At 36.4% G+C, this 21,328-nt stretch overlaps 1 protein-coding gene across 3 annotated transcripts in view; it reads left to right on the top strand.

The window, feature by feature from the left end:
• The window catches only part of CTDP1 (CTD phosphatase subunit 1), a 122,609-nt gene that overhangs the window by 11,250 nt on the left and 90,031 nt on the right, over positions 1–21,328 (top strand). For all 3 annotated transcript variants that reach the window (XM_064506915.1, XM_064506913.1, XM_064506914.1), the window contains exons 2-7: positions 5,616–5,699; positions 8,879–8,972; positions 10,497–10,625; positions 11,939–12,089; positions 19,161–19,251; positions 20,404–20,570. In XM_064506915.1, coding sequence (XP_064362985.1) covers positions 5,659–5,699; positions 8,879–8,972; positions 10,497–10,625; positions 11,939–12,089; positions 19,161–19,251; positions 20,404–20,570 — 673 coding nt within the window. In that variant the 5' untranslated portion in view covers positions 5,616–5,658. The remainder of the gene's footprint in view (positions 1–5,615; positions 5,700–8,878; positions 8,973–10,496; positions 10,626–11,938; positions 12,090–19,160; positions 19,252–20,403; positions 20,571–21,328) is intronic.

A 21,328-nucleotide genomic window follows, 5' to 3' on the forward strand; every position in this document is an offset into this window, starting at 1 on the left:
ATTGCCAAACCTGAAAGGGGCTGTAGACTGTGGTTGCCTGCAGCAGCAAGAGATATGATACCACGTGTTAGTACATTTTTGTCATCTCTGGTATTTTTAATCAATTATTTAAGGATCCTTTACCTACTTCTTGGTGGGTATTGTTGTTTTGGGGCTTTTTTGTTTGTTTGTTTCTAAATTATCAAATCTGATGGTTGACTATCTAAGGAGTTATCTTTCATGGTGATTTCAAGGTGATTAAGGCTCCAGAAAATGCTTGCTATGAAAGTTCAGCCCTATGTAATAGAGGTGGTTTGATACTACAGTAAGTTGGGCTTGAGGGCTCTTTGTAGTGGGTCTCAGTGCTGCAGCCACATACCACAAAATGCTGTTCTGCTGTAGGCTAACAAAATGTTATCAGTGTTTCACAAATTTGAGTAAATTGAGCTGTAGAAGTAGGCTTTTAATTGGACCAGGGCTCATGTGCCTGCCATTCTAGTCTTACAGCAGCTGCTGAAAGATTACGTAGTCATATTTGATGCAGATTAGTTGGGTGATCCAATAGTACTTGGTATTAATAAGCATGGATCTGACATATATTCATTTGGTATTTGTACTGCTTGCCAGTTTGTCAATAATGCTCTCTTGAACATGCTGCAAAACCTGTGGAGCTTTTGCTTATGTTTAGCCATACAGTGGAAGACTACTTCATTTCACTGCATTAGTACAGTTTTACTTCTAATGCTAACCACAAAGGCATGTGGCATTAGGTTGAGGACAGCAGCTTTAAGTGATTACAGTACCAACTCATATATCCAAGACGTCTTTCTTTATGCCAAGCTGATTTGAGGAAATCCAAAAGTCTCTTGGCTTTTGATAGATACTGATGAGATATAAACAAGTGCAGGGCAGCAAACTTATGGCTTGTAACTTTTGTCTGTTTTTCCATTCACGCATTTGGCAAATTGCACTGTATATTTTCTATGTTGATGCACGGTCCCTTTAAACAGGCTTTGTTAAGGGAATACATAAATGGAGATGGAATAAATAATGGGGATGGTAGAGCTAGCCCTGAAAAAGTGGGCAAGATAAATGCTAGCAGGAGTAGCCTGGTTACTGTTGGGGATACAGGTACGTTCCATGAGATAATACGAGTTGATGAAACTACCTGTCCTCCCCCACTCTTAGCCTCACACTTGCCCCTTTGATCTTGCCACAGCCCTTGGAACTAGAGCCTTGTTGGACCCTTCCATCAGCTGCTTTGACTCATCAAACCCAGCAAGAAACCTGGATAGGGCTGCTTGGTCCTTCTACCCTCAAGTTACCAAATCAGTCATTTTGGGAAGTGCCAAAGCTGGGGTGGGCTTTCAGAGGAAAGGTTGGGGTGAGGAAAGAGAAGTAAAATGTTCCCTTTCTCTGGCAGTGAGCAGTTAAGTGAGCTGTCTGTAGAAGAGGAGCTGAGGTGTAATGAAAGGCCATGGCAAGCTTACTCTGCCTCTCAAGTTGCACTGAGTAGTTCTCAGTGCTTGAGGTAACTAAGGTCACCTGCCTACCACCATGTTGTGCTGTGTGGACTTACTGTTAAGGTACAGTTCTCTGTAAATTTTCTTCAGTAAAGTTCTTCCACTACAGTTGGCTGACCCCCACACGCTGTAGTTAGATGTTCTTTGTGATGATGATACTTTAAGAAGTTCTTGCTCTTGTATTGTTTTTACTGCTGAAACTGTTAGATCATGCTGGAAGACCAGATTTAAAATACAAAGCAAACAAAACCTTCTGGGCTGGACTTTGTTGTTGTTTTGGGGAGAGCGGGCGTTTCTTTGTTTGTTTGTTTTCAATAGGCTCAGCTCAGTGATCCAGTTACCAGTTTTCTACAACCAAGGAGTAGCAAACTGTAGCATAAATGTGAGAACCTTATATGCTGGCTTTTCTGCTGAATATAATGCACATGAAACCATTGCCATGGTTGTGTTTGATACAAACGCCTTATATTTTGATTCAGCACTAATGACCAGGCCTTAGAGTTAGCATGGGCATTGACTTCATCTATTAATGAAAGCAAAATGCTCTTATCAGATTTCATAAAAGCTTTCCTCTTCTTTTTTTTTTTTTTTTTTTTCCCTCTGCCTCATGCTGGCAATTGAAAGCAGATACTGTTAAAAGTGTGGGTGGTGGGTTTTTGGGTTTTTGGTTTTTTTAGAAATGGATGAAGTGTGGAAGTGCTGGGAGAGCAGTGACAGGCTTATGGTCATCTACTGCATCCTGAGACCATTAGTATGATGTTTGTTCATATCTGTGATTGTTGCAATAAAAATAAAATAACGTGCTATAATGGCACACATAGTGTCTCTGTTTCTTACAAGCACATCTGGAAAGAATGTGAATAAGATTGTAGGGTGGGTTTCCTTATTTAGTTGTTCAAGTTTCACTTATATCCCTTTGTACTTTGTTACTTTAGAGAAATAATAGGGGTGGTCCACCTAGCTATCCTGTTGCAATGCTTTGGCTGTCAAAGTGGGGACAGGTATTGGAGGAAGAATGATCTATCCATAAAAATTAGTGTGCTATTCACCATCTGTTCCCCAGTGCCTGACTCGCTTGCACAGTTGTGACAATTTGTAAAACTTGAAAAAGGGTGCTTTGTTTTTCTTTTTTTTTTTTTTTTCCCTTCCATTGTTTTCCTTGAGAATGTTAGTGCTGAATTAGCTGATGATCTCTGCCTACCACCACGTGGGTCCCTAGGAAACTTAAGGAGAGAGGAGGGCACTGTTAATACTGCCAGCAGTAGAATTCTAATTCCTCAGATTTTGGGGAGGTCTATTTTTTCTATCCAGAACTGCAGTAGGGAGTGGCTCTGTTCTTCATGCAGATTTCACTTGAGCCATAAAAGAGAGCATGCTGAAACCTGAACCCCTATTTGGTTTATGTAGCCATTCAAAAACAGATAGGCACAGTTCAGTTCAGAGTGCTGTTGTCTGATAACTGTCTTGTATCTTGACGATTATATTTTGAAAATCCCTCACTTCAACAATTAAAATGAATGTTTCCAGTTCTCAAATTCCTAAAAGCCATTTTACTTGATTTCCGTGCTTATTTTTACACTGTGTATTCAATTTTAGTAAATTTGCCTTTTAGTATACATTTAAAACATACCTGCTAAACTGTAAGTGGGTTAAGATATTTAAGAATGCATAAACCTTATTAGAATTCAGGCCCTCTTTCTGCATCATTAAATAGTTTGTGGGGTTTTTCCCCAGCAGAAGCCTGATTGAGAACCCGGCAGAGCTTGACCATCTTTGTACATTGCTCAAAAGTTCTCCTGTGCTCTAGAGTTTTTCCTCTATTCTTTGGGTTAAACATCGGAGTAGAGAATGGTGTGACAGAGGGCTTTGTCATGTACTTTTTAATCCTAGCAAGCATCAGAAGATTAGATGTTCTGATCGTATTCACATGTGCACAGGCAGAACTGATATGCAGTGCTGCTGTTTAGTATATGACAACTTAAACAGGTGCTGTTCAGAAACAATATCAATGATTTCTTAATTTAGAACTGTAATTTTATGATAAGAACCTCTGCTCCGTTTAGATGAAAGGAAAAGAACATGTGTACCTGTACATGAATGAAAACTGGTGCATGTTCAATTTTAAATCTTAGCTCAGCTCAGGAGTATGCCAGCCCCTCTTGTAGCATGCTTGACATGTTGCATTATCTTAGATGCAAGGGAGAGAAAGCATGTGATGTTTTGGCTTTTGAAGATGGCATGAAAAAGCTTTTTTCTGAGCTATTGAAAACCAATTGTTTTGGGATAAATGAGGATGCTTAGTCATTATAAACTCTTGCACACATTTTTATAGCTTGCATTGGCTTTTCAGCTTTTCGGGTGTCTGTATAATTCCACGTTTCTTATATGCTGAACGGAGATTAAACATAGCAATTCTGACATGGTCCTGAGTGTGAGCTGATAGCCATGCAATAAGGAAAGAGTTTAGAGATGGACCAAGAAGAGAAAAACAAAGCAGATATATTGTAAAAGAGAGGGGCAAAAGTGAAGAAGTAGTGCAAACATGAGGATGAGAAGAAAAATAAGCATTGAAAAGCATCAAAAGTAAGAACTAAATAAGCATTTAATAGCATAAAGGACTAAGAAGGGCCACCTGAATATCATCTCTCTTGCGCTGTTCTTGTGCAGCCTGATTGTTTATTATTTGTATTCCGTGAAATACAAATATATATCCTATTAAACAAGAGATCTGAAATGGTTAGGCGGGAAGAGTAGGTGTAATTGCTAAGCAAAGGATGACTGCCAGTGAGAAGGGAATAGGTCTGCACTGTTGTAAATGAGAGTACTAGTGGTATGATGACTTACTGAGATTTTTGTTTAAATACATTTGACCTGAATCTAATTCTCCTCTTCAAAGAGAAGGAGAAAACCCTCAGCGTGTGCATCAACTGCAAATTTGCTGGTACAGACATCTGTCTTCTGGTTAATGAGAAGCATGTGGCATGCTGGAAGTAAGCCGTTACATGTGTCATTTGAAAATAGATTTCTTGGAATTCCCAAATGCATAAGAGTCTAAAATACAAATGAGAGAGTTGAGCATGGAAAACAGTTTGTTTCTGCTGGTGTTGTCTGCTTGTTGTGATGCAAATTTGAAGCCAATTAATGCTTCAACCAGCCTTCAATGAAAGGTACAATCAACTTATGAAAGAACTGGGATTTTTTTAGCTACTTGGCTTTTTTTATATTTCTAAAATATTAGAAAGGTGCTGCAGCCCATGGTCTTAGAGCTGGGGAGATTTTTTAGTAGCTGAACTATATCTACCAGTTAGAGCTTAAAAAAAATGACAGTCTGGGATTAATTCATTCAGTTGTTTTGGAGAAAATGCAAGGTGTCTCATGGAATAACTGTTGAAGTAATTAAAAGAAGTAATGGTATTTTCAAGGCCATGAATTTTGAGAACTGAATTTGAACAAAGGAGTGTTTTAGCTGGATCAGTCATCTCAAAAGTAGACTTCACATCTTCTGAGCAGTTTGGAATAGTAAATGTCACACTTCTGCATTTTGAACTCTAAAGTTCTGGTTGATTTTAGCTGCTGTTTGTAAAAAGAATAAAATATCCTTTTGCATGTCTTCATTTTAAAATATGGCAATCTGAGGCTTGAGCATCTGTCAAAAATTAAAATAACTTTTTGAGAAAATTGAAGTAATATGTTCCTGCTACGAAACAAGAAAATAGTGAACCAAGATGAAATCAGTCAAGCACTGGATACATTACATATTTAATTTTCATTACTCTGTAGCTCAGTAGTGTGTTAATGGAGGGTTGTATCTAATTCAATGTCATCTGTTGTGTCTGGACAAAGACTGCTCATTTTGTTAATATACTGAAGTTCTTTGCAAACTAAGGTTAGAAACTGACCTTATTACACATTCAAGTGATGTTTAGAAGTGTTAAATAGTTCAAATACTTCCTTTTTAACTTTTTTTTTTTTGGTGCAAAAGCATACATCTCGGGCATCTGGTTCAGAGCACTCAAATCATAACCAGAAATTATTCTGTCAACTTGGTTTGCAGTCATTGATCTAGGTGCCTGGAATCAACATGCAATAACTAAAACATATGTGTCTTTTCAGGGGGGTCTTGGTAAGACTGGAAGGATGTAGCCATCCTGTTGTTATGAAAGGATTGTGTGCAGAGTGTGGCCAGGACTTAACTCAGTAAGTATTCTCAATTTTTTTTTTCCATTTTGCACTGGTTTGTGATAAGGGATTCAAGCTCTCCTTCTCTCATTCTCTTCCTTCTCTTCTGCCTTCTGAGGCTTGGTAATCATTGTCGATCTTTCCTGTAAGAGTTACTGTGAAGTTGCAGATACTGGTAGGAAGGGAGGACAGAATTCATACTACCTGACATAAGTAGGTAGTCTCCCTGTGCTGGTTTTTGTAAGGGATATTGAGAGAGAGTTTCCTCTAGAAGTTAACTTTCATGATTAAGTGCTCTCGCATTCTCATAAAAAAGGAAAAAAATATCTAGAGATTAGCTAAATTGTTACTTAAAGTTGACTGGTTTGCATATTCATTCCTGATCACATTATTAATGGTGTAATAATTTAATGAAGCGTATTTCGCAACTGAAAAGTTGATGCTTGTAGGCAGGAATTGGTGTTCCTTGGGGATAAAGCCAGTACACAAAGAGGAAATTGGCAGGATCTGTGCTGTTGTTGCCAGGTGGCCAATTTACTAAAGCATGTTAAACATGGAGCACAATCTATCATTTGCAGTGATACTTGTTTTGCCACTGTGAAATAGTTTTTCAAATATAGGCTGTCTTTCTCCTTATATGCTGCTGTTGTCGCAGATACGTTGTTTAGAACTATATTTACTTTTAACGGTTACAGGGCTTAATAACAAGGTGTATGGGTGAATACAAGGCCATGTGTGTATTGAAGGTGTAAATTTGTAATGCGAGCTATAAATCAGCAACTGCAAACTCTTTCTGTGAAGATAAATGTAGGGTAGCTTACTACCTTAGCTAGAAAAAGTAAAGATGTATACAGACATAAATTCTCATCAGTGTATCCTGCTTTGATTTTTATGTGCCCATAACTGAGGCTGAGAGTTGGAAAGTGTCAAGAGTGACTTAATAAACCTGAAAACTTTCTGTGCAGTTGTAAATAGCTATGATGTTATATCAGTCTTATTCATGTGACCCTGCCTTTTTATGCTGTCTGAATGTGCATTTAAATAGTAATTTGGGAGCTAGTTTCTCTACAGTGATTTCAATTTAAAGCTTCAGAGTTATTTTCAATTTTCTTGTGAAAAGGAACGGAACTAAAGGAATTTAAGTCTTAGGCCAAACAAAACAGATTTGAATTTTTTTTTCTCTGCTCTGTCATTACTAATGCAGTTGTTAAAAAGACTTTCTTACACATATCAAGTTATTAGTTCAGCAGCTGTTTTCCAAAATGGACTGTTTAGTAGCCTGGATTTAGAAATAAATTATTTATGTTCATTTCATTTGAAAGGAAGTACTTTGGTTTCATTTTAACTCCTGCTCTTATCATTAGGAATGATTTTATGTACCTTGTAAACCAGTAGGCTGAAGTATAAATAAGTAGACTGAATATTGAACTTTTTTAGGCAATATGTAGCCCAGTTAATGGTGAGGTTTAACTTCTATGAAAGGCTGAATGTTAATATTTTATAGACAATATTATTTGGAAAAACAACAAACCAAATAAAAAGTTAGGTTAATAAAGAGTTGGACTTTGCCAATCCTAAATGAATAATTGATCTGAGGTTTGAATACAGTTGTACCTAAACATTGTGGTACTCCTGTTAAACAATTATTTCTTACAAGTCTAGATTAATTCAGATTATGCAGTGAATTCTGTTTTCTCTATTAGTTAAATACTACTCCACTTTGGAGAACTTCTGTTCCTTTTATACAAAATGGCTTACACATGTGGAATAGTGTATTAGGTCTGTTCAGCCTACACCAGAAGGCAATTCAAAAGCATCAGTGCTTTTCTTGCTTAAAGAAAAGGGAGTGCTGCCAGTTTACTGCCAGCCCATGCTAGGTGTTAGGCAACAGCACATCCTTTTCATCGTGCAGTTCTTATGATTGTTCAACAAATGGTCTAAAAACCATTAATTTGTTTTAAATGCTCATTTAGAATGCCATTCTGTGTTACGCATAAGAGGCGTTCTGGACTCTTAAACAAAGGATATAAGAGACTAAAATGTCTGTGTTATCCTTGGACAAACAGGCCAAATGAAATGTTTGTTGTTTCTGGATATCTGTAGTGCTTCCAAACATTAGACTACAGTAATAGTGTGTCTCAGTCTGTGTTTGTGTCTCTGTCACTGCATAAAGGCCCCAAAGTACCTGAATAGTTCCGCCCCTCCCCTTAGGAACTCACTCACTAGTAAACTGCTTGGCACTGTGTTTTGATAATGTGAAAACTGTTTGAAGTTTAATTCTGGCTGTAATTGTGGTACCAAATTTTGTCTTTCATAGCACAGGTACTTGGGAGAATTAAAAGATGCACTTGTCACATGGGATAAATCTTTTACTGCCATATTTTTAATCATAAATTTATTTCTGGTGAAGCAGAAGTAATGGATTTAAACACAGATGTCAGAATTCACAACTAATTGATCTGTGTAGGCTGAAAGCTAGTAATACTGTGAAGCCATGTGGCTTTCTTTGGTCAGGTTTCAAAGAATTTCATACTCTACACATACACATATATACATATGTGTATATATATGTATACACACGTGTAGTACACCATTCTGTCTTTGGCAAAGGCATGTGTGGGGATTTTTTGATGCTTTCCTTAAAGCAGCAATAACATGCAAGTTGCTCTGCAACTGGTAAAGAGCAGCTTTGCCTATCCATTGCTTAAAAATTATTCTATAGGCTGGCTTGGAATAGCTAATTGTATATTGAATGATTACCAAAAAAAGAACAGGATGGGGTGGGGGGAGAAGAATAGTTCTAAATTAGAATGGCTTGGTAGCTACATTTAACTTACAATTGCTTCCTAATGGATACAAAACTGCAGTTTAATCCCAGTGTTCTAATGCCAATAAATACATAGATATTTGTTTCATCTTAGTATAATCTTTCATGAAATGATTCTTTGGAAATGTAACTAATTATAGTAACTTTTTTGTCTTATTTTTATGGTGAGATTCTTTGATTGCTTCATCCCTTTTGTTCAATAACTGGCATTAGAAAGGCTTTGGAATAGCATATTAATCTGAATCAAAATATCTCTCTTTATGGTGTCTGGTAGTGACTGGGTTGATATTTATAGCTTTTAGTGTGTTCAAATTTTTGTTGACTAAAGTGTTACTCTCTCTTTTGATGCCTCTTTTCCCTGCGTGGTTAGGTTACGAAGCAAGAATGGAAAGCAGAATGTGCCATTATCCACAGCAACTGTGTCTATGGTTCACAGTGTCCCAGAACTGAAAGTTAGCTCCGAGGTAAGTAGCGTCATGCTTTATTTGTACCTTTCACTTTAGTTCTTAATCATAAGAGTTTCCTCAACGTTGTGTATACGTAGAACAGAACATTTGGCCTCCTTTTGAGGAAAAAATCAGTTTTGGGGAGGTGTGTGGGGGGGAAACATGTTGAACATCAGCAGCCTACTATTTTTGTGTGCAAACTGATTGTATCCAGTGTTGTAATGCTTTTTAAGGCTTTGCACTGAAAAGATGGCACTTCTGTGACAGCAACCTGAAAGCTTGTTACTTTAATATTGTTGGAGGGTTGTTTCATGTCCAAGAATAGGAAGTTTGGGAAAGTTCAATTTCCACGAGCTGAAGCGTGCACAAAGTTAGCAATGTCTTTGAAAGGTAGCTTTGCCTTGTTTAGTCAGGAACCTTAAAATTGCTTTTACTAGATTTAGCAAAGCTAGTTTGCAGCTTACTGCTGTTTTAAATTCATTTCAGTATTTTCAAAGATTCTGTTCTGCTGAGTTACCAAAATATACTTGTTTCTTGTTCCTCCCTCAGTTTCTTTGGAGGAAAAAACATGTTTATTTTAGCAATAAACATCCTATTTATTTCTTACCAATGTTTTCAAAAATTTTTCAATTGCTAGCAAAATGCTTCCCCTCCCTCCTTTTTTTTTTTCTTTTTCCTTTTTTTTTTTTTTTTTTTTCCTTCAAAGAGGAAGAAGACATTTCCATCTCCACACTGATAGGAAGAAATGTTAGCAGCTCAAAGTAGTCCCTGTTGCTGGGCAGTGTTTTGAAGGGCAGTTTGTACTTCACCCTCAGTTCTTTATAAAGCTCCATTTTAACTTTGCTTTTAAGTTTCACTGGCTGGTGCCTAATACTGCAGCATGTTATTGGAAATGCTTAAAGTGAACATGAAGTTTAATGCAGTACGTTGAAAGTTTGTTAATATGCATGAGAAGAGAAAATTTTAACTCAAGGTTACTGGAATATAAGGTTTTTAATATCAATGCTTGGATAGAACTGTGAAATATGACTATTTAAAGTGTGAGGAATATCTAAAGACATTCTTTAAACTTCTGTTGACAATCATAATTATTTGTCATCAGCAGCTTCAATTTAATACTCAACCTAGAGTCATCAATTGTATTTAATTGATACCATAAAATTGCTGAATTTACTAGACAAAGTTTTCAGAGGTACTGATTAACTTCTCTAGCTTTACGTACCCTGAAGCTACTGCTAGTTCCTCTCAAGAATCTTGGCCTTAAATTACTGTGATTATTTATTGTATTTAGGAATTTATTGTACTGAGTTTATCAATTTTAAGCTACTAGTGTCTCATGGGTTTCATAGAAGCCTCTTGGAATACCTGTTTCTACTGAAAAGTGGCTGACAAAGCTGCCATTGCTACAGTTATGTTGAAGTGTTATTTCTCATGCAGTTACTTCGTAGCAAGATATCTTCTTGAGTTAACAATACACAGAAGTTAATAAATCCAGTTTTATTTCTTCTAAGCTAAGCTTAGTATGTGAATCTTTTGTTGTAGCAAGCTGAACAGCTAGGAAGGGAAGATCAACAGCGACTACACAGAAATCGAAAACTGGTGCTCATGGTAGATTTGGACCAGACGTTGATCCATACTACAGAACAGCACTGCCAACAAATGTCTAATAAGGTAAATATTTACATTTATCTTTCAAGCCAGAGTAATGGCAGGAATATTTCTAAGCATCTTTATTTAAGTGATGGTTCTTTAAGTAAACATTTGGTAGTTAGATAAAATTATAAGTTGGAGAATAAAAGAAAATGAGAAAAATGTCTTCTGAAATATATTCCTTTTTTATTTCTACATATTAATTGACCAGTTTCTTTCCTCCAATTATGCTTTTCGGCATTTTCCATTCCAGTCGCCATAAAAGAAGTTTCAAGTAGCTGTTTTTTGGTCTCTGCCTTCTTTACTGTAAGATTCATAAACTGAATACCCAGTAGTGAGGCTTTTTTCCTCGAAGTCTCAGGTGGATATAGTGAATTACTGCCAGACATCCTCTTTAGGCTAATCGTGTGGTTTTTCTAGGTCTGTCAATCTTCCATAAAGATGTGTAGTGATTTTTTTCTTCAGTTTCTTCTTCGTTTTTGGGTGATGGTGTTTAATTTCGCCATGAAATGCTTATTTTTGAACTGATAGGGACTATTGGTTTGCAGTATTTCCGATTTGGAAACTTTGAAACAAACAGCATGTTGGGATGTGTCTACATGGTCAGATACAGGAGGATGCAAACTCAAACTCCAGTTCGATGTCATGCAAACTGCAGCTGCTTAGTTTTTGATCTTTCAGCATATGTTCCTACCTGCTAGCAAAAACAACTCATAAATGTGCTTTGTAATTGAAAGGAAAGGGAACAGTGAATATTCAGTTTAAAGATTAAAAAACCTTGTATACTTGAAAGGCTGTGCCTTTCATCTGCATAATGCATGTTTTTTTTTAAGAAAAAAATTTTTAGAAAAGCTTTTGAGAGTTTAACTAAGACTTTTTCTGCAAAGTTCCTTCCTGGTTTGCTGTCTGATTATATGTATTCATAGACATAGGTTTTTTTCTTTTTTAATCCAACAAAAAGTCTTTCTTTGAGCTTAAAATGTAGTGAAACAAATCTGAGTGAAAGTCACTGAATGGCAGCGAGTAGAGTGAGATCTTGAACTTTGAGACATTTCTCAAGTTGCTTTCGAGGGATTGATTTGGTGCAAGTCAAGCTATGAACAAAAGCTATGCTAATCATTAACGTTTCAACAGTTCAGCTTCTTGCATTTGCAAAATGTAGTATCTGACTGTCTTGCACAGAGCAAAATTGTACTTTGGATTCTGTTCACTCAGATAATCTTTTTGGTTGAAACTTAGTGAGACTAAATGAAAGTAATGGAAATGATGTAAGGGGGTGCTTCTGGAATGGTGACTTTTTTGTTTTGTTCATATATGAAATATGCTTTTTCTAGGGAATATTTCATTTCCAGTTAGGTCGAGGTGAGCCTATGCTGCACACTCGTTTGCGTCCTCATTGCAAGGAGTTCCTGGAAAAAATTGCCAAGCTCTATGAATTGCATGTTTTTACCTTTGGCAGCAGACTCTACGCACATACAATTGCAGGTGAGTAGCAGGACATATTCAGTGGTATTTAAGTAACCTACCTTCATCCCAATGTAAGTTTTTCTTTCTGTGATTGTCTTCAAATATTTCTTCTCTCTCTCTCTCTCTCTCTCTCTCTCTCTCTCTCTCTCTCTCTCTCTCGCTCCCCAGAACTTTTCGTAACTAATCCTGTAAGCAGAATTTTTTGGCTCCTTTAGAAGCCAGTGCCTCTATGGCATCTAATTTTAGACATGGTTTTTTTCCTTCATGCCTTCCTATTGAATTAAGAAAGAAGTGGTTTTGACAGGCTCTGAAAATGATCCACAGGGTCACTTGTCTTAGAAATCTAAAGCAGCAGTTCCATAAAAATCTGCAACATGAAATGATCTCCTCCTGTGGAGGAAAAAAAAAAAAAAATCTACTGTTTCCCTTCAGTGAAGGTTTGGCTGCTGTAAGTCAATTTACAGGAATTCTGTTTGTTTGTCATGGAGCTGAGACACCCTTTTTAGAAGAAAGTACAGATCTAACAGTATCTTCATTTATGCTTCTCAAACATTAATATTTTCTCCTTGTAACTGAACACTTGCATTTAAATTCTGAAGTTTATTGCAATAGTAGTCTATGCTGTGGGTCACTGACTTTTTTTTTCCTTCCAACAAGCATAAAAGAGCTACCCTGTTACGCAAGCATATGGGTCAAATTAATGTTAGGCATGTGACCGTGTTTTTAAACTGTAAAATTGGCTTTCATCCCATCTTGAGTCTTCCTTTACAGAATAACAATTTAACCTAATGTCTTTCCTTTTTAATAGTAGTCTGTCAACTTAAGATAATCTGGATAAGAATGTTTCAAGTTGTGACCTGTTGAACTGTCCTTGCTGCTTTTCCATGCTTTCCTCGCTTTTTTCTTGGTGGTCTTTCACATGAGCTTTTTTTGTCACGTTGCTATGAGTGCCTTGAGCAATGCTATCCCAATGATAAAGAAACATTTCTTGGCAAGAGAGGAAGACTCCAAAATAGTCAGTTCTCTAACTATTCTAGTTCAGTTCTGGAATAGTTCTTAGGAAAGAATTATCTAGCTAGAGAGTTCTTTACACATGTTAAATAAGCCCCAGAAGATGCTTATAATGGAAAACATATTTCTATAATGGGAAAGAGATACCTATTTATGGTCTCCAGCTGAATTCTTCTTGAGAGAAAGTTGAGGAGAGGTGTGTCCTGTCCTGTCCATCCAAGTGGATGACAGTGAAACCCCTTCTCTTCTTTTTCTACATAACTCAGTATTACTCAGGCTGAGCTGTTTGAAGGAGCTCCTCTTAAAGCTTTGTCAGTCTCGCTACTGTGTTATGTATTATGTACTGCTAATGCATAACACTTGTCCTCTACTGTCCTCCTTAAGTGGAGTGTGGCTATTGTGTAGCAACAGGGGACTTTGGTTTTCTTAGACATTAGATTTAAGCACCTGACAATAAAATGTGTGGCCAGTCTCTCTGACATAGATCTGTGCCAAAATCAACATGTGGCCTACGGTCAGAAGATGTTTACCGAATGCCTCTCGGAACCAGGGAGGAGGACAAGCTGCAGAGGTAGTTAACTGGTAGGATGTGAGTGCCTTTCTAGTGATTGCTCCTCTTCAAGTATGTGATTTGGTCCTGTGTTAGCTCATTTCAATCTCCGAACTAAATTTGGGGTTACCTGGAGCCCCCATGCTGCTACAGACCACTGCTCATTATGCGATGAGCTGTTCTCTCTGTTGCCTGTGAATTCCACAGAGGAAAGAGTCACCAAATGAGCAAATTAGAGTATTGTCACTTCCTGACATCTTTAGACTTCCGGACTTTGGCCTGAAGCTCTCTAACCTCATCAAAAGTGTTCAAGCCAAAGGTGGTTGACTTGTACAATGATTAGTATTAGTTTCTGCTGAAATATGTTGGTATGGAAAGAGTTGATATGTGGACCTAAGGATAACCAAGCTGCAGTAATAGAGAAATACATAGTAAATGCATATTCAGAACACTTGATGGCAGTATTGGTTAAATGATTTCTTATAGTTGTCAGCTGAATATTTTACCATTTTCCCTATGTTACGTAAAGTAAGGACTTGGATTAAAATGCCAGGAATCTTTTTCTTAAGTCTCTATTTGTTTCCTCAGGTTCTCTATGTACAGCCTATATTTCTCTTTAGACTCTGTGAGCTGCTTCTTGCATGTCCTGGAATGCTTTTACCATATTTAGAAAAAAATGACATCTTGTCAGTTCTTCGCTCCCATCCCAAACTGACTCTTGTGAGCTTGTGAGTTGGGTTAGCTGATATTTGTAAATATCATTTATGTCCACTTAAGTCCTTTCGTAATTTGACAGACTTACAAAGTGATATCTTGTATCTCTAATCTTTGAAGATTAGTTTTGGGTTTGCCAATCTAGAGTTTCCCATAGTGTTTTTCTTCTACACAATTATTTTGATCAAATGCTATTTTAAACATCTCCCCTTCTCTACCACCCTCCCCCTGCATTAGAGTAGTTAGATATTTTTAACACCAAACCCAGCTTAAATGATGGTTTTGAAAAGTTAATGCCACCATGGATTTTGGGTTCAGAGTCATAGTCGACAATAATGCAATGTGAAATTGCCCTTAAGATTTATATTGGAATTCAGAAAGTATGATTAAATCAAGAGCATTCATGTATATGATTTGTTAAAGCAAGTATATTACAGCATGTGTTTCAATAAATAATTGATAGAATGTGTATATATAAACACCAGCGTCTGAATATCTTGGATGCTACTGAAAGACAGGGTCAACAGCTTTCTCCACGTTCCAAAGCAGGACCTGAAATAACAGAACTGAAGGTGACTTTTCAGAAACTCAATTTTAGACTTATTTTTAAAAAGACTCCTTCAGCTTCATATTAGATGCTACTGTTATATCACTTCTGCTAGAAACTGCTGTTTAGTTCAACCTGTCTTAAAGATTGAGACTTCCCAAATATGAGTTACATTATGAACATTATGAAAAAGCCTTGCTTTTTGCTAACTTGTGTTATTTACAAGCTTGCTTTTCAAAGAAACTTTATATAAAACCAAGTAACAATTTTGTAAGACTGTGTGTGTAAAGACCATGTCTGAGGTGCTGGAAAACAAAAATGCTCTTGTGCACAAAGTTGGCAATATTGGATTGCAGTGACTTTCTCTCAAAGACTGTTAACAGCATGCCAGAATACTTGAAAGTCAAACAGTGTTGCAAGTCCCTTTAAAAAATTAATGAGTATATGAGCAGATGCAGACAAAATTTCATATAAATGTACTATCTTTAGTATGTAGTCTTGCTCAGGGTAAGGTGGAGTGTGCGCTATCCTGAATTTTGTAAGGCAGAAGTTGTTACTACAAAACCAACCAGGGGTTTAAATCCTCCTTATCTTTAATCCAAGAGGTATGCAAACTCGGTTTAAATGTAGCAAGATGGCACTAGAAAGCTATACATTTGTATAGCATGATGAAGGATGTAGCATCACTTGCAAGATTATGTGACAGATGCTATATAACTCTTCTGGTTTATGTAACATCTGTGTATTCATTTTTACACAGTTATGTTGATATAAATACTGTTCTCTTATTTGTAGTGGCATGGTAAGTCTACTTGAAAGTTCATTGATACAATCACTGAGGTTTTAAAAGATTCTGGATACTAGAAATTATCTTATCCACTGCATTCATACATTATAAGATAGGGCCATTAAAAAAACTTAGGAACAAACAAGCTTTAGATACTGAATAAGGTACTGAACTCTCTTCTCTCTGTGACTATCCAGTATTATCTGAGGTAGTTGAGAGGATTACTGTGATTTGTCTTCTGTATTGCCCTTTTGCTCTTTCAACAGTCTGTAATAGTGGTGCAGTTTGTGAGTATGTGTATGTCCATAGTCCTTGGCAATGCAGAATAAAATATATTAACTAATGTAGCACTTAGATTTGAATGGATAAGATGGACACATACTCAAATAGCATATTTTAGTCTTAGCTGCCCTATTCCCCAGCTGTGATGCTAACTCAATAGCTTGTATAACATGTTTAATGTAAGTTTACTGAAGAGACTTGGGCTTTTAAAAGCATACTGTGTGCTTGCTTGGAGGTTGTGGGGAAGAATAGTCTTTGCTAGGTAAGTCTACGTTAGAGTCCCTAGTAATATGGTGGTTGAAGGACAGTAATAGGTTTTCTTGGATTTGTTTTCAAGAAGAGACCTGAAACTAATTAAAAACACGTTTAGCACATTTGTGTCTAATCTGTGAGAATAAATTGAAGCTCAGTCTTAATTTGGTACAGCAAGTCTTTGTCTTTAATTGTTCATTTCGACTTCTACAGAAGGCTTTAAAGTTTTTTTGTTTGTTAACATGTTTACATAATGAGAAATTCATTAATACTCTTCTTCAGGAATGGCTTCCACAGACTGATACTTCTCCGATAAAAAAATTATGTTAAGAAAAAAATTCACAATTGGCGCTAATGCAGCAGAGTATGACCATAATCATTTTTCAGGATGTGTTGTTGACAGGGAAGAATGCATAGGAATAAATATACCAGGGTATATTTATTATATATTTATATAAGAGCACATCTCAGGAAAACACTGAACATTTTCACTATTTCTGTATACTTGATGAATTTATAGATACACCTTTTCATTTTTCCCAAGTCATAGAAACTTGCAGCAAAATACCTCCACAAAAAAGTAACATCAGCTAAGTAGACACTTTTGGTCTGTGTTGTGTGTGGGGGGCGTTTGTTTGTTTTTATAGAAAAAGCCACCAATATTTTCTTTGGAAGGTATTTTCCCTTTTAAACTTACAGCTTCATGAAAGCTTTAATATCTAAACAGTGTATTATGATCAGATTATAAATCTTTCACTACATCGGTTGTGAAAAGATTTTTATTTTCAGGGCAGTAGAGTTTTTTCATAATGAGGGCTTTCAGTTCTTTTGTTACTGAAAATAAAATAGTGATGAGCTTTTTAATAAGGAAGTTAAATCTTAGTCATTACTTAGGTTTATGTTGGAGAACATACCTGCATCTGCTTACTTTAATGTAAAGTTGTTATTTCTTCAGACTACAAGTGTTTAGTGTATGACTGCAAATGAAAGTTGCTGTTTTTACTGACAGTATGTGATCTAGCCACTAGGTGTCTTGTTTGTTCTTGCATGGAGTGTTATTGCTGCACAGATTAGTGAAAAGCCGATGTACAGTCCTTTTCAAAGATTTAAAGCAGATATTAACATACTATTGAAGAAAACTAATTGTGTATCATAAATGAAGTGTTATCTGCCATTTCTCTGAAATGCAAAAACATCTGGATTGTGTTCCTTATATTGATTCTATTCCTTAGGCAACATTCCTGAAAAGCGAACAATCCAAGACACATAAAGAGCTGCTTTTAAACATCAGTGCTGTTGTGCATATTGCCACTCAAGTTCTGAAAGACTCGACTCTTTCAAACTGGGCTTTTACCTTTGTGGGTACATCTCTGGTGAACTGTATCCTCAGTATTGTAATTTCAGTGGGAGGGGAAATACTAAAATGTATCAGTCTTTACCAAAACCTTATTGAATAGCTTTAGAACACTACCTCATCTCTACTCCCTAACAGTCAGGGCTTCTGTTTTTGGACTTTTTTTAACTCTCTTTTCCTTACAGATTTACCTAGACAACACTGATTTAATGCCTCATTGTTGTAATCCATACACTTCTGTCCAATTTAGTGTAGGAAGTCTCTGTGGATTCAGAAAGCTAGCAGTAGAGAATTTTGTTGTTGAGAACAGGAGCTTGTATGATAGTTTACCTAGTTTGTCAAAATATCTGTGTGTATGGCAATGAATCTTTGTAGCTAATTCTCTCAATTCGTTATGCCTAGGTACTGCAAGGGTCTCACTACAGGGGATGATTCTACGAGTTTGCAGCAATTCTTAAGCATAGTCGGGTGAGTTAAGGTTGAACCTCTGTCCTTAACTCGGAATTTTCTTGCTTTTATGGGTTTTAAGTTATTCCAACCACACGTTAATACATGTAGGATCAACTTTTCAGTTTTTTGAAGACCCAATTTAACATACCAGTGGGAGCTGGACTTCTAGAAAGAGTTGAACAAGCATTCTATAAATTCCAAAAGCTCCTTGAAAGAAAATCAAAGTGGGTTCTTAGAGCAGTCATTCTGAATTCTTGTTCTGGCTATAATATGGCCAACCTTGAGGGGAGGAAAAAAAATAGTTCCCAAATAAGTATCGACTGCATTATATTGTTCATAAGAATAGTGAGAAGTTGATGTGAACTTGAAAGCAAATTTGGTAAAAAGATAAAAACAGCTTAGCATTTAACATGCCCCTTTCTTCCTAAGCAGTTATGTATCTGAAGATGTTAAACTTCATTATTGGAGACTAGGTTCAGAAGCATGTGCATGTATGCTTGTATACCCTGAGTCAGCATTTTCCCAAATAATGGCATTTTATCTTGCTTTAGGATCAGCTAGCACAGCTTCTCCTGTTTCTTTTTAAAGAATGCAGTCAGACAAATTACTGCTACTATATAAATGCATTAAAGTAGTGTTAGCGGTGCAACTTAAAACCTACAAATGCAAGAGCTCCGGCTGAATCTGTCCCTTAACTTGCCCATTGTGCTTGAGTATTGCAGCACATTGCCGACTCTTGTGAGACTTCCTGCAGTCCCTAGGCATAATGAGCTAAGGAGAACATTAAGCTTTAAAGTACCATCTATAGGGATATAAATGTAAGTCGCAAAAATCATGTGTATCTATCACCTACTGTATCTCTTTCCTTTGGCCTAATTTATCTGGGTGTCACAAATTTAATTAACTTCAAAATTGGTGCTATGTTGAAAGAAAATGAGGGGGTTTTTTGATATTAATCCCATTGAATTAGTTAAAAATACTTGCTCCACTGTGCTTACCCTTTACTGCATATAGTATCTTTATTTTAAAATTGTTTGTTTGTTAGCACTATTATTGCACAGTTTAAAATAGCTGAATTATATGCAACGTGAGCAAGGAGCAAATGTCTTGAGCATTAACTTTGTATTCTCTTCTTTCAAAAGGATTTTTGGATCCTGAAAAGAAGCTTTTTTCCCATCGGATATTGTCAAGAGATGAATGTATTGATCCGTTTTCTAAAACTGGGAATCTTAGGTATGTATATGGGTCTTATGCATTAAACGAAACAGGAGAGCAAAGAGGTAGAATACTATCAATAAAATGAAAATGACTCCCTCTATTTTTAAGATGTTTATAGTTCTCCCTTATCTGTCTCTTAAATATCAACATTGTCTCAGTAAAGCTGAGATGTCAGATATTATAGCAGCTCATCTAATTAATGTATGCTGTGATACTGGAACAGTGAGGTCTTAAAGCAGTGGCATTTTGTTTTCAGTTTATAGTTTTTATTCTTAACTTAATCATATTTCCACCTTATAGCTTATGATCTTGTATAATGGCTTTTATGTTGTATTTTGTGTGTGTGTGTATGCTTTCTTAATTGAATGAAAATTCTCAGCCTGAGGTTTTCATAATTGAGTATCTAATATTCTGGCTTTCAAATGTGCTATACATCTAGCAGCTTCTGTTCCGCAGTGTTTCTTGAAATTAGGTCATCTAGAGCCTTGAATTCATATTCTAGTCTAAATTCAGGTTCTGATCTTTTTCAGAGGATAAAGCCAAGATTTTCTTAAAGATAGATGGGTTTATTATTTCATAAAGCTAGCTTAGAAATGATTAAGCCTCCCATCTGACTATAGTGAATGAGAAGCTTCTTATCTTACAAGTGTTTCTGTATACATGTGTACCTTGAGTACTGTGCTTCTGCCTGCTAGAAATATAAATATTTCTGCATAGAAATATTATTCTTTGCTTCATTTGTCTTGGCTTGAAGGATTCTACTCCCTAAAAATGGTTTCTTTTTCCAAGTTATATATATGGATAGCATATTGTCTATTTAATAGACAATGCTTCTGGGCCATTTAAGTCAACATAAACTGTGTGTGAAAACTGGACTGAAATATTGTCATATTCTGTGTTTGCTAAAGCTTGTTGGGTTCCTGCTTCCAACCATTGTGATAGAAGAGACTTAAAAATAGCTGTTTCTTTTTTTATTAACTTTTGTTAGTTTGAATACTGTATTTTGAATTTTGTAACTTTAACACTGCTGATCTTTTTCAAAAGTTACTCATATATAAGCTGTGTGTCCAGCTGACATGCACACAATACAGCAAAGTATCAACAGAAACTGTTTATATATAGTGTTCCTTTCCAAAACTAGATTAATTTTATCAACTACTCTCTTAGAGATCTCTTCCCATGTGGGGATTCCATGGTTTGCATCATTGACGACAGAGAGGATGTTTGGAAGTTTGCACCCAATTTGATAACTGTGAAGAAATATGTGTACTTTCAGGGGATAGGAGATATTAATGCCCCTCCTGGATCAAGAGAAATTCAAATGAAGAGGAAAGGTAATTATGTAATTCGTAAACTGCTTTCACATCTCTCTCCACTTTTGTAGATGTGATTGACATAAGTCATTGTGGTGGTTTTGTTGGTATTGCTGCTGTGCTCAGATGAGTGATCCTAGGCTATTGTAAGTTGTCAGCAAATGTTCCTGTAGCACAGGCACATGTAGTTCAGTAAGACTGGACTGTGTCTTAATAGCTTTTCTTTTGGTGGGGTACAACAGCGAAAGTGGAATACTGGTAAGACTGTTTCCGCTGTTATGACTTGATAACTGATGTAAAAATATACCAAATTGCTCTAGAATCTGTTGAGAAGGACATGTGAAGAAGCTTGCTTCCCCCCGCCTCTTTCTCTTCTCCTCTTATGTAAAACAATGCGGTTTATTCTTTGTAGGTGGTCTGGGAACCAACTTCTTCTTCTTTCTCCTATTCTGCCCTCTTCCCTGCCTCACTGTTGGAACAATAGTTAATAAGTTCTGTTCTTGATGTACTGCTGGAAATGAGGGTTTTTAGCTCTGTTTACCTCCCTGCTTAAATCACGCTAATAAAATTTGTGAGAGATTTTAATGTCTACTGAATGTATTGTTCCGGCATTTGACAAGAGAACGTTATGTTCAGCAGGCTTAACAGGATAAAATAGTGGATTTTAGGAGGTATGTGCCACTATATTCATATTCTTTTGTGGAAAAACTTCTTTGAAAGGCAGTACCTAAGAAATAATTGCAGATTTTTTTCCCCAGCTTAGCTTTTTTTATATATTT

The sequence above is a fragment of the Dromaius novaehollandiae genome, chromosome 2 (assembly GCF_036370855.1).
Source record: "Dromaius novaehollandiae isolate bDroNov1 chromosome 2, bDroNov1.hap1, whole genome shotgun sequence".
Lineage (NCBI taxonomy): Eukaryota > Metazoa > Chordata > Aves > Casuariiformes > Dromaiidae > Dromaius > Dromaius novaehollandiae.